This window comes from Citrus sinensis, chromosome 6 (genome assembly GCF_022201045.2).
Source record: "Citrus sinensis cultivar Valencia sweet orange chromosome 6, DVS_A1.0, whole genome shotgun sequence".
NCBI lineage: Eukaryota > Viridiplantae > Streptophyta > Magnoliopsida > Sapindales > Rutaceae > Citrus > Citrus sinensis.
The window spans coordinates 23321140-23333130 of record NC_068561.1 but is presented as its reverse complement, the minus strand read 5'-3'; the positions used below and the strand labels follow the sequence as shown (position 1 = coordinate 23333130).

Genomic DNA, 11991 nt, shown 5'->3' with positions numbered 1-11991 from the left:
GACAACACTTAAGGCGATGTCGTTTAATACAACTAGAGTCTAGAGTGAAGCCCTCTTTTTTTTTTTTTTGAAAGGAGAGTGAAGCCCTTTTATAATTTATTTCATCTTATTATAGATTTTTCTATAATACTGTATACTTTTTTACAGTATTGATAAAGAAATTATTTTAGATCTTTAAATTTAAATATTTTAATCCTTAGTATTAAATTAATTAAGTAAGTAAATAAATAAATAAATAAATAATTATTAAATATTAGGTGATTTTTAAAATTAAGTTGATGAATTTAAAAAAATAGAAAATACATATAAATTAAAAAAGAAGAGGAGTTATGTTATATTATAACTCTTTTTCTTCTATTTTTAATTTATAAATATTCTTTTACCTAAATTATTATTAGTATAATATTTTTAAAAAAATTATATTTTTTTATTTATATAAATATTTATAATATTAATTAAAAATTTAAAAAATTATATTTATTACATCATTGTTGCTGTAAAAAAAAATTAACAACGTCATTAAGAGACGGCATCATTCAGAGACCCAAAACAAGTTATTTTAAATACATAAATAAAGTCCTTATTTAAGAAACTTGAAAATTGAGGGATTTAGGTGATAAAAATTAAAAATTATCATAATTAATAAAGTAAAATATTTTAATTTTTTTCAATGCTTACCACAAATTAGATTATCAATTTAATTCTTTCTTTTTCTTCCGATTGAATGCGAAAATCTAGAGAGTTACAGAAATAGGGGAAAAAATGGCAAAATTCTCGGTGGGGAGATTAGAAGAGGGAGAAGGACCGAGCGGAAATTCAAAGAGACAAAGGAGAGCTCCTCATCGTCATCCTCAAACCAACTTGAGGGATGGAGAAGAAGAAGAAGAAGAAGAAGAAACACATCATCAAGAAGAAGATGATGAAAGCGTTGATAATGGCGGCAATGGAGAGAAGGCTGATCTTGATCTCGCGGGACCCTCTAGAAATGGACCCTTTTCTGTGACCGTAACTGACCCTGAAGTTTTTGACTGTCCCATTTGCTATGAGTCATTGACCGCTCCTGTTTTCCAGGTTTGATTTCTCTCAAACGTTCTTGCTTTTCAGTTGGGAGTGTTTATTTTGCATGGAATACAAATGATTTTGACTTGGTTTTTATTATACTTCTATCTGGGTTTTGTCTTGTGTTTTGGAGAGAGTTGTGTTGAGATTCTGTTATGTGAAGTTAAGATTTTTGTTGTTTGTTAAGGTTTTAACTTTGAGACATGGAGAACATTGCATCATGTGTGAAGATGAATTTATTGGTATATTAATGAGGTTAGAAAGAAGAGGCAATAAAATCTGTAAGGGAAACGGCATTGAGATTGAAGATTAGCCAATTCTGCTGCCTAATTTCTATTGTATTCAGAAAAATTGACGCTAGGGCATCTAGCCAGGGAGCATAATTAGGTCCAGCAGATTGACTTGGCTATGAGGACACCAACTATTGTAGGTCTTTGACATGATTAGATAGAGGTAGACATGTCCGCCTTAAAATGTTTTACTAAATACAGGAATGAGTAGAATGACATGCAGATGCTTAATGTGCCAGATAGGTAAAATTGAGAGTCCATTTGCAAAAGAGGCTACTAAAGTAAAAAGTGTACATCAGTACATATAAAATTTATACACATCTTTAATAGTAGATTTTCTTGGTGAAACAGATGATTATGCATCATAAAATCTCTCCTGTTATGTATGTTGCAAGATGGCTTGCTATCAACTCATTCTCCAGCATATTTCATAGGTGTCTAAGTACTTCTCTGTGTTGAAGCTCTGGTCATTTTATAATCTATATGCCATCTACGGGCATTGATTGGCCACTTTTTCACTTTTTGTAAATCTTTTTTTCTCTAAATACAATCTACTTAATTTTTGTCTCAAAAAAATAGACATTGATTAGGCTGTTTACCATCACTTTCTGGTCATTAAAGACTGCTGTGGTTCCTGTACCAGTATTGTTCTCACAGCTTGATGGTTTTAATCTGTCTAAATTTTGAAATTTTTAGCCAGTTTCTGGTATGAGTTTGTGTGATAACTTCATGAGGATCCCAATTTTCGGTGTATCTAGCAGCACCTTATCTTTCAAGATAAATTGAATGTGCCTTGACTCTCACTTCTAGGTCCCTTTTTGTAGTTGTCATTGCCAACATGGAGCTTTTTAGTTGTTTATTATCCCAAAGAAGTCCTAGAGTTTATAGGCTTAAATCAAACCTGGAGACTACCATTCATTAGAGAAATTTGGTGAAAAGGAGTTTGGAGATGGGTTAATCATTCAAGGTTCATTAGAAGTATTAAAGAAATGGTTTAATTCGTAATTATATATCCATGTAGCTAGTTACATATTAATATTATCATTGCACGTGTGCACACGCGCAGAAACAGATTTCCATGCATAACTGTATATGAGGAGGGAGGAGTGTGCATACCTGTTGATTGGATTATTCACTTGCCAAAGGATATTGCATGGCTACTGAATCTCCATTTTAATAGAGAAAATATTCATGTCCTTGAGTACCCATTTTAGTTACTGTGTCATATCCAAAACTGAGATAAGAGTTCACGTAAGTTAGTGCATTTTGTGCTGGCATGCATATTTATTTATTTTTTTAATGTACTTCGGTACTCTAAATTGTCTGATGACCTCCCATGAAAACAAATCTGATATCTTGATGCATTCTTGGATTGCAATTCAGTGTGAAAATGGGCATATAGCTTGCTCTACCTGCTGCTCCAAAATTATGAATAAATGTCCATCTTGTTGTACGCCTATTGGCTACAACCGTTGCAGGGCCATCGAGAAAGTTTTAGAATCTGTTAAAGTAACATGTCGGAACTCAAATTATGGGTGTAAAGTAACAATGAGTTATGGGAAGAAACATGATCATGAGAAGATTTGCCCCCATGTGCCATGTTCTTGCCCCATTCCAGACTGCAACTTTGTTGGTTCAGCCAACCATTTGTACAAACACTTTAGTGCTAAACATAAAAATTCTGCATTACATTTTCTGTACAATGAAGTTGTAGAGGTTACCTTAAATGTTAACAACAGATTTATTGTTCTTCAAGAAGAGGGAGATGGTGTACTGTTTATTCTCAGCAGTAGGTCTGAAACTCTTGGGCATGTAATATCAGTTAGCTGCATTGCACCCTTGTGCAAGGGATGTCTCTTCTACAGTATTTTTGCAGGACCTGCTGGAAGCACGGTTAGATTTCAATCTTTTACAAAGAACATTCAAAATCGAGTTGATAACCCTCCTTCAACAGGATTCCTACTAGTTCCAATTGAATCCTTTGGTTCTTCGGGAGACCTCAAGTTGGAACTTTGTATACGGCGGCTTGATATATCTCTTCAGCATGTTTCAAGAGTTGTCGTGTAATGTTGTTGTAAATATTGTACCTATTGGTGTGTGACAAGTCTTTGTAGGAAGTTCACTTAGGTTGTCTGCATTATGATTTTATGTTGCCTGATGTTAACTGTTGTTGATTAAGATGTAAGTACAAGCATGCTGCTATGGAGGAATAAATCCTTTCCAAGATTTTGATGAGATACTAATGTGTACTTCATTTGGTATCATTGTGCTTACTGATTAATACAAAGGAAGAGAGATCTCCTGCCAAAGATCTTTCTTCTGTAGCATATGTGCTTGTAATTTGATATTAACTCTCATTTAATGTGATCTGTAATGAAAAACAAAAATGGAGATTGCAACATTTGTTTGTACTCATCTACTATAGGACCATTTTGAAGCCGTTTTGCTTTACTGAATGATAGTACAGAACACGTTACGATTTTGCAGTGACAGCCTCAGGGAGTGGAAATGAAGTTGAACTAAATAATTTTTTTTCCCCCTTGTTGGGGTGGTTGATAACATTTAATTTCATACCTACTAATTTCTTGTTTTCTTGTATTTAACTTTAATGATTGAGTTTCTATCCAAATTTGATATATTCAAGAATTAGATTAATTAAATCTATTCTAAGAGGGCTGTATTTATTTACTTTTACACATTTGACACACGCCCCTTCAACGGTTCAACCTCCACCCCAACCCAACCCATAAATTCCTCTTCTTTGAGTTGATTTGGAGTGAAATTTATCATTTATCCTGTTGCTTCTAACTTCAAGAGGCGAAACCAAAAGGTGCCTACTTTGATTCTAAAATCTCATTTGACAAATTGATCATGATTCAAAGCAAATCAACTTGTATATGAATATGTCACATTTACTCTTTAAAGGTGTTTTTTTCATTTTTAATTATTTTAAAATTCGAGGCGAAAGAAGGTATTAAAAATTTATCATGAAGTAATAAAAGTAATTTTTGGAAGAGACCAAAGTGGTTATTCTCCCACTTATATATAACAATGAATCTTGGAATTAACAAACATTAACTGAAAATCATGGTTGGATACAAAGCGTTTCATAGAAAAAATATTGAATTCGACAATTAATAGTTGACGTTATCAATGCTTGTATGATTAAAGTAAGGAAAGTAAACACTTACCGAAACTGAATAGAGTATGTTGATTACATTAGCTGAATCTAAAAATTATCATTAATAATCATTAATGATTGTATGTCAACAATGGAGTATAAAAAGAGAATAGTATGAAAAAAGAATAGCGGAATCGTTTTGAGAGCATATAACCGTTTACAAGTATATCTAGCAAACTTTGAAAAGAGGATGGAACAAGAAATGGCAAGAGTCATAGAATTGAGAAGTTGCAAAAATGGTTCCATTACTTCCACAATATCCGATCAGGATCTTTTTGACTGCCCCATTTGGTATCAGGCATTGAAAGTACCAGTCTCTCAGGTTTGTTTTGATCGTATTGGAGTTACAATTTGTAACGATTACATATTTCAATCTGATGACATTAATTAAATATAACTACTTGGCATTTCAGAGCATAAATGGGCATATAATTTGCTCTTCCTGTTTGGCGAAAGTTAACAACAAATGTCCTGCCTGTCGTTCGTGTGTTATGCTCCGTAGCAGGGTGATGGATATAGCTTTGGAAGTGATACAATTAAAATGCAAGAATTCTGAGTAAGGATGCCAGAAAACAATGAGTTTCGGTGAGAATAAGGATCATGAAAGGAATTGCCAGTGTGCTCCATGCGCGTGCCCACTTTTGGACTGCAACTTTCTGGGTTCCGCCAGTCAATTATACCTGTATTTCAGCTGGAAAAATGGCAAAACATTTGTAAGCTTCACGTACAAAAAACGGGTGAAAGTTACACTGAATGTTAATGACAGTGTCTTCTTGTTCCGACAGCAGAAAAACGGTCACTTATTCAGTCTGAAGAACGTAGTAGCTGGATAACTGGGGAATGTAATTTCAATTAGCCCTACTGGGGCATCTCAGAAAAAGGAGTTTAGTTACAAGTTGATTGTGAGGAACGAGAAAACTTATGATACATATAAATACAAGAGGAGCCTCGGAGATGGCCTTGATGATAACCATTTTAAAGAAGAGTGGTTCTTTCTGGAGTCTGAACTGTTTGGCTCGAATGGGAACTGCATGTTAGCCATTTACATGAGTGAACGATGGTGTGAGACATATACTTGTGTTTTATGTTGTTTGGTAACATACATTTAAAATATAACTATATTAGTTGAGCAGTTGGATGGATGCGAATGGGAGGAATTCTCAATATTTGAGCTCTTAATCATTTTATTTATCTTGGATTAATTCATTGTCATATAAGAAGAGACTCTTGTTCATAATTTTACGCATTTATCTTGGAATTCTCATCATATGAGCACTTACTAATTTTAGAGCATCTTGACTTTATAAGATTCCGATTTAACTAGAGTAAAACTACACAAAATTTGCGTAATCTAAACTCAAAATATGACAGTTGACGTGAGGCAGTGAATCATTTTATCTGACGAATCCGACTTCGTAATGGCTTAGATATGGTTTTAAATAGTTGAGGGGTTTGCTGAAGGGTTACGTGCACTCCTCATTTTTCTCCACCATTCATCTTACTTGCAAAATGCAATGACCAAACTATCCTCACCAAAGCCTAGACATTTACTTGTGTTCAAAGGCAAGCATAAAAATTATAAAGGATATTGAGCAAAAGAAAGAAATGGAAGAGGGGGGAGAAAAAAGAGGAGAGTGGGGCGTTACCTAGGGAGGATTTTTATTTTTATATTTGATTTTTTTCTCTTGTCCAAGACATCTCTTTCTCTCTTCCTTTAACTGAGAAATTATTTCTTTTACATTTTACTTTACTTTTCTGCAAATTACTTAAAAACTTTTGGTTTTAAGGTAATGTTTATTAAGCTACATGAGTGGTGGTAGAAGTTTTTCCTAAAGGCCCAAAAACTGACTTGAGCGTCGGAGGGTTCATGCCGGAAAAACTTCTGGCACCTTTGACCGTCTTTTGTGATTTCAGGTATTCGCAGGTTAATCGCTAGTGGTTGCAGGACATCTTGATGACTGGTCAACTGATTCTCCACCAAATAAATTTAATAATGACGCGGGAGTCTTGTATCAAGCCGCTAACCGACTCAACGGGACTTCGGCATCAACATTTCAGCTTCTTACGTTCACGTATTGTGGCTGAATATTGTTGAGAAGATATCTCCTTCATATGGCAGGATATGGGCTTGGAAAAGTCCGATGCTCCCGTCCATTTGATAACCCAAGGTTTAATGTCAATAATCTATCTGGTTTATAAGACAACTTTTGTTGTTTGGATAATATTGAAAAGACCTTTGGGAAATGGTTAAACTAGTCCAATGAAATGGTTGCTCTAGAGGCAGCGGCAGGCGTAGTTCTGTTCGAGCAGTTGTATAGCTGCTCTGACCGAACAAACTTTGCTCTGGCATCTGGTGAAAGCGTTGCGTTTGGAGTTTGCCCTGAAGCAAAAGTAATTACAAAATGTGATTAAAGCAATTAGCTCAAAATTAATTATTTAGACAAGAATCTGCTCTTGATTTTTAAATAAAGTATGAGAAGGCATGTAAGTGTTCTTGTATGACACATACTGCTTCCCACGCGTCAAAGCCTCAGATCACACACACACACACACACACACATATATATATAGCAAGCATAACTCTCTCTATGTAATCAAATTCTATTGGATTCCGCTGTGTGTATAGATTGTATGTTTATTTATTCATTGAATGAAGTTTATTTCAGTTTTTTCTTTTCTCTGTTTCTCAAGTTCAAGAGCTAAACATAAAAAAGTAAGAATTCCATAAGAAGACTTGAAACATTTGGAAGGGAGAGAGAACGAGAGATGGCAAAGAATTCAGCAAAAGCAGGGAAAAAGGTTGGAGATGGAGAGGGACCAAGCAGTCCAAAGCGGCAGAGAAAGAACAATGGCCATGATGAAGAAGAAGATGGAAGTTGTAAAAATGGCTCCGAAGCTTTGACCATAACTGACCAAGATATTTTTGATTGCCCCATTTGATTTGAGCCTTTGACAGTGCCTGTCTTTCAGGTTCGTTTACTTATTCTCCCCCTCTTTACTCTATCAAATCTGGATTTGAACTACTATCGAGATTCTATGTTGGTGTAAAATAATTCTACTCACGTGGGATATAATCCTGATCGTAGTTTAAATCCGACTTTTAAGATGTCCGCACTTGAAGACTTATGCCTTTATTTATTGTAATCGTGAATTCTACGTTTTGCACGCATGTACATTCAAAGATAATTAATTCTTTGTAAGTCAATCTCGAAATTAATGGAGAATTTTAATTCGAAAACCATATAGAAATGGAAGTACGGAATACTATGTGAAGAAATTTGAATTACTTGCAATTTCAGTGCATAAACGGGCATCTAGCTTGTTCTGACTGCTGCGCCAAAATTAAGCGAAAATGCCCAACCTGCGGTTCGCCCACAGTTATTGTGCGCAACTGGCCAATTGAGAAAGTTATAGAATTGGTCCAAGTAAATTGTAAGAATGCTGAGTATGGCTGCCAGCAAAAAATGAGTTTCAGTAAGAAGCGCGGTCACGAAAAGACTTGCCAACATTCTCCACTCCCGTGCCCGCTTTCAGATTGCAGCTTCCTTGGTTGTTCAAGCCAATTTGTCCGACACTTCATGGCCAAACATAATATATCTACTGTGCCCTTTAAGTACAACAGCCTGCTGAACGTCAACCTGAACGTCAATGATAGTGTCTTGCTTTTTCAAGAGGAGAAAAATGGGTACCTTTTTGTTCTCAGAAACAGAATTACCGGAGAGCTCGGGAATATAATTTCAATTAGACCTGTTTGTGCACCGCATGATAAACAGTTTCAGTACCAGATTGGTGTGAGGAGCGAAAAGACCTCTCTTACATATAAATACACGAGGAGATTTCAAAATGGCCTGGAGGATTATGAGGATTTTATAGAGGGGTACTTTTTTATGCTGTCTGAGTTTTTTGGTTCTTCGAATGGGCAGTGTAACTTGGAGATTTACATATTTAAATGATGAGTACTATTGAATACTTTATTTCAAGGCTCTTTAAAAGACATAACACAAGACTCATAAAAAATCAGAACATGAGAGTATATTTTTCCCTCACCATTTCGATAAGCACATTTAATGCAATTTACAGTCTTAAGTAAAATGCATGCGCTGAATTTTCTGGTTCCATTGTTTGGTTATTTATTTGTACTAAAAAGTGTAGTTGTAATTAGAAAACCCTTATTTTAATAGTCTTGATTGTACACATCCTAACGAATTGTTGTCATACGCACAGTCATGTATATTTAAAATGTTGTACTCCCTTCATTAAAAAATTTATCATTTGTACTCCCTCCATTAAACAGTATATCTATGTATTCAACAAAAAGTTGTATTTCCCGTAGAAGCAGTCAAACTAGCTATCCCACATGGGTGGAATAATAGAGAGAGAATTTTATTACTAAGCCGGTTTTATTAAATAATTAAAAGTAAATAAGGACCAAAAAAACAAAAAGAATGAGGATAAAAAAAGAGAAGAGAAATAAAAAGTATTAACAAGAGTTCTTGGGAATTTATTTTGAAGTTGTATGATTTTATAATGTTTTTATGCATTTAAACATTCAGACTTGAGAATTTCTATAAATATAATTCCATTGCTATTAAGCTCAATTTTGCAAGAACTAACATTAATGCAAAACCGAAATTATCTAAGTAAAAATTAACATACGAAAGAAATTTGTCAGATATTTAAATCTTTTGACGAGGTGTAAGGTTTTGAGACTAAATCTCATTCAATATTTGACACTCCTTTTTAAGAAATCTTTAGATCATCTAAATTAATACTTAAATGTAAATTATTTAAATTATTTACTGACAACTTGCACACAGTCTAAAGAAGCAAGAACCAAAACCTTGATCACAAAATTTGACATAGATCTCCATCTTAGAAGAAAATTTGTTGCACGGGTGTCCATGACTACGCTAGAGATTAAATTTGAACTTTGAAAGTAATACGGGGCTTGTCAACAGCGGCCAGCGGGGTAGATAAGTAACTATTAAGTAAAAAATGTCATCAAATGGATAATATGCAAAACCTTAGGGACATCTGCTGTAAATTCGCTTTCCAAAGCCTTTTTATATCACCTGAAGCTGAGAAGACTGGGAGATCCCATAGTCAAGAAAATGTTCTGAAGCAAGGAGAGCAGAGTACCGAGTTTTTTTTTTCTCTTTTTGGAAAGCTAAAATCCCTTGAAACCTAGAGCGGCTGTGGTACGGGCTATACTATTGCTTTTAAATGGATATTTTGTGCTTTCAATTTAATTCTTTAACCCTTGGGAGATGTGGGTATTTTTGTATACAAGTGCCTGATCTATCTTAGGGTTTGTATATCGTGAACATATTGTGATGTGTAGCAGTTTATGTTCTGTTTTTTAAATACTTTTTATTTTTCCTGTTGGGGGTTTCTGATTCGGTGTTGTTTTTGAGCTGTGCTATTGGACTTTTTGCGTAGAAAATGCTGACATTTTGTATTTCTCTCCCAAAATCAGAACCTTCGGAGTTCGGTCCATACATTCTGATATGATTAATTCAGAGCTACTACCTTCGGCTACGGAAAAAAGCAAATGCAAAGGAAAAAACTGTGAAATGTCGAGGTCACTAGGTGGGGAAGGGGAAAGCACCATGAATCGAAAGAGATTGAGGAGGGACTGTGAATCTACAATCAATCCCAATGTAGTAATTGATGAAAACTCAACTGATGAGGATGACAATGAACAGAGTGCTGATGTGGAAAATGGCCCTCTTGCATTGATCTTAGACAACCGAAAAGTTCTTCATTGCTCCATGTGCGATGGGCACTTGACAGTTCCTATTTTCCAGGTGCTGTTTTTCTCCTAGTGTTTTATATTGTTTTATGAAAATGGTTCCAGTTGGCTGTTGATTTTTTTTGGAATTATGGAGTAAATGCAATCTGATCATAACAGTTTGTCTGCTTGCATTACATTGAAATTCAGTGCGAAAATGGGCACCTTGCATGTTGTTTCTGCTGCATCACACTTAAAAGGAAAGAGTGTTATTCATGTCAGTCGACCATCGGTTCTAGCCGCTGCCTGGCCATTGAGAAAATTTTGGAGGTTGTCAGAGTTAAATGCCAAAACTCAATTTATGGATGCAAAGAAACTGTCACTTATAGCAAAATGCATGATCACCAGATTTATGATTGCTATTATGCATCATGTTCATGCCCCATCTCTGACTGCAAATTTGTTGGTACATCCTGCCATTTATACCAACACGTCAGTGGTGAGCACAACAATTCAGTAGTAAAGTTCCAATACAATAACTTTTTCAAAATTACAGTAAATATTGATGGGAAATTCTCTGTTCTTCAAGAAGAAAAAAATGATGATGTCCTTTTTATTCTCAACAACAGCACTGGAAGTCTTGGGAATTTAGTTTCAGTGTGTTGTATTGCATCAGTGAGGAAGGACTTATACTATGATATTGTGGCAAGATGCGTAACCGGCACCATTCTTAAGATCCAGTCTTCTACTTGGAGCTCTAAAGTGCGGAGTGATATCCCTTCTCCATTTGGATTCCTTCTAGTTCCACCATATATGTTCAACTGTAATGGGCAGCTTGAGTTCGAAATCTGCATATGGGGTCCTGGCGAAACTCCTGCCGACTGGCTGAGTGCAAAACAACTTAAGTAGTATTGGTAGTAGTAGTTTTAGTAGTTGTTTTTGTAGTGTGAGTATATGTTTGACTTGCATATCTGCATGCATTTTTAATTTTAAGCAACTGTTTATTTAATTTATAGAAGTTAGTTTCAGGGGTCTTTGTGCTATTTTAATGCTTCCTCAAAGCTAATGAAGTTAGCTTTGGCAATCGTGGATGATATATATAAATTGTGTTTTTTATGTTTTTACAGTCTTAGTGATTGTTTAGTATAACTTATTTAATAATTATAAGTATTTATTTAATTTCATAAGTTTTTATTAAATTTTTTAAATATTTTTTTATTTTTTAAAGTAAAACTTTTGAAAATTAAATAAGTTATTTTTTTCCAACGAACAAAAACTCAAATTTTGGACTGTTGTGATTAGAGGTTGAATTTTTTTTTAAATGTTAAAATATCTTTAGATATTTTTTTTACTTATTTAACAATTTTATTTTACTCATTTCGTAATATAATTTTAAAAATCTTGCTTATTAAATAATTTTTACAATTTTTAATAAAAACTGTCATTAACAACCAAACAACTAATTTTTTTTTTTTTAAACTCTATTTATAAAATTTCTACCAATAGAAGTCATATTTTAAAAGCTCTACTAAATAAAGCCTTATTCATGATTCATCCCCCCACTAATAGTTCATATCTTCTTTCATATAAAGTATGAGATATTAGAATTATTTGATGCTGCTTTTACAGCTTGTCTAGCTAGCTGCTAAAACTAATATTAAGGCCGCGCTTTACTATTAAAACTAAACCTTAACTTCAAATTATTAAAATGCATGAATAGTCAATGCTTT

At 34.2% G+C, this 11991-nt stretch overlaps 2 protein-coding genes and 1 pseudogene across 3 annotated transcripts; all 3 read left to right on the top strand.

Moving 5' to 3' along the window:
- The first annotated feature begins 628 nt into the window (after nucleotides 1-628).
- LOC102613468 (E3 ubiquitin-protein ligase SINA-like 10) lies at nucleotides 629-3584 on the top strand. The gene is made up of 2 exons (XM_006482098.4): nucleotides 629-1071; nucleotides 2733-3584. The coding sequence occupies exons 1-2, from the start codon at nucleotides 763-765 to the stop codon at nucleotides 3414-3416; spliced, it is 993 nt and encodes a 330-aa protein (XP_006482161.1). The 5' UTR covers nucleotides 629-762; the 3' UTR covers nucleotides 3417-3584.
- A 2607-nt stretch (nucleotides 3585-6191) lies between these two features.
- Nucleotides 6192-8483, top strand: LOC112498648 (E3 ubiquitin-protein ligase SINA-like 10; annotated as a pseudogene).
- A 1086-nt stretch (nucleotides 8484-9569) lies between these two features.
- On the top strand, nucleotides 9570-11304 carry LOC102612987 (E3 ubiquitin-protein ligase SINA-like 4). Of its 2 annotated transcripts, XM_052443240.1 has the most exons (4): nucleotides 9570-9728; nucleotides 10007-10337; nucleotides 10472-10760; nucleotides 10891-11304. In XM_052443240.1, the coding sequence occupies exons 2-4, from the start codon at nucleotides 10038-10040 to the stop codon at nucleotides 10911-10913; spliced, it is 612 nt and encodes a 203-aa protein (XP_052299200.1). In that variant the 5' UTR covers nucleotides 9570-9728; nucleotides 10007-10037; the 3' UTR covers nucleotides 10914-11304. The 2 variants fall into 2 exon arrangements, with proteins under 2 accessions (XP_052299200.1, XP_006482159.1); XM_006482096.4 differs by having other exon boundaries at nucleotides 10472-11304.
- Nucleotides 11305-11991: the final 687 nt, after the last annotated feature.

Coding starts and splice junctions, on each gene's coding strand:
- LOC102613468 (XM_006482098.4), top strand. CDS start 763: ATGGCAAAATTCTCGGTGGGGAGATTAGAAGAGGGAGAAGGACCGAGC. Junction 1,072..2,732: donor TGACCGCTCCTGTTTTCCAG/GTTTGATTTCTC, acceptor ATTGCAATTCAG/TGTGAAAATGGGCATATAGC.
- LOC102612987 (XM_006482096.4), top strand. CDS start 10,038: ATGATTAATTCAGAGCTACTACCTTCGGCTACGGAAAAAAGCAAATGC. Junction 10,338..10,471: donor TGACAGTTCCTATTTTCCAG/GTGCTGTTTTTC, acceptor ATTGAAATTCAG/TGCGAAAATGGGCACCTTGC.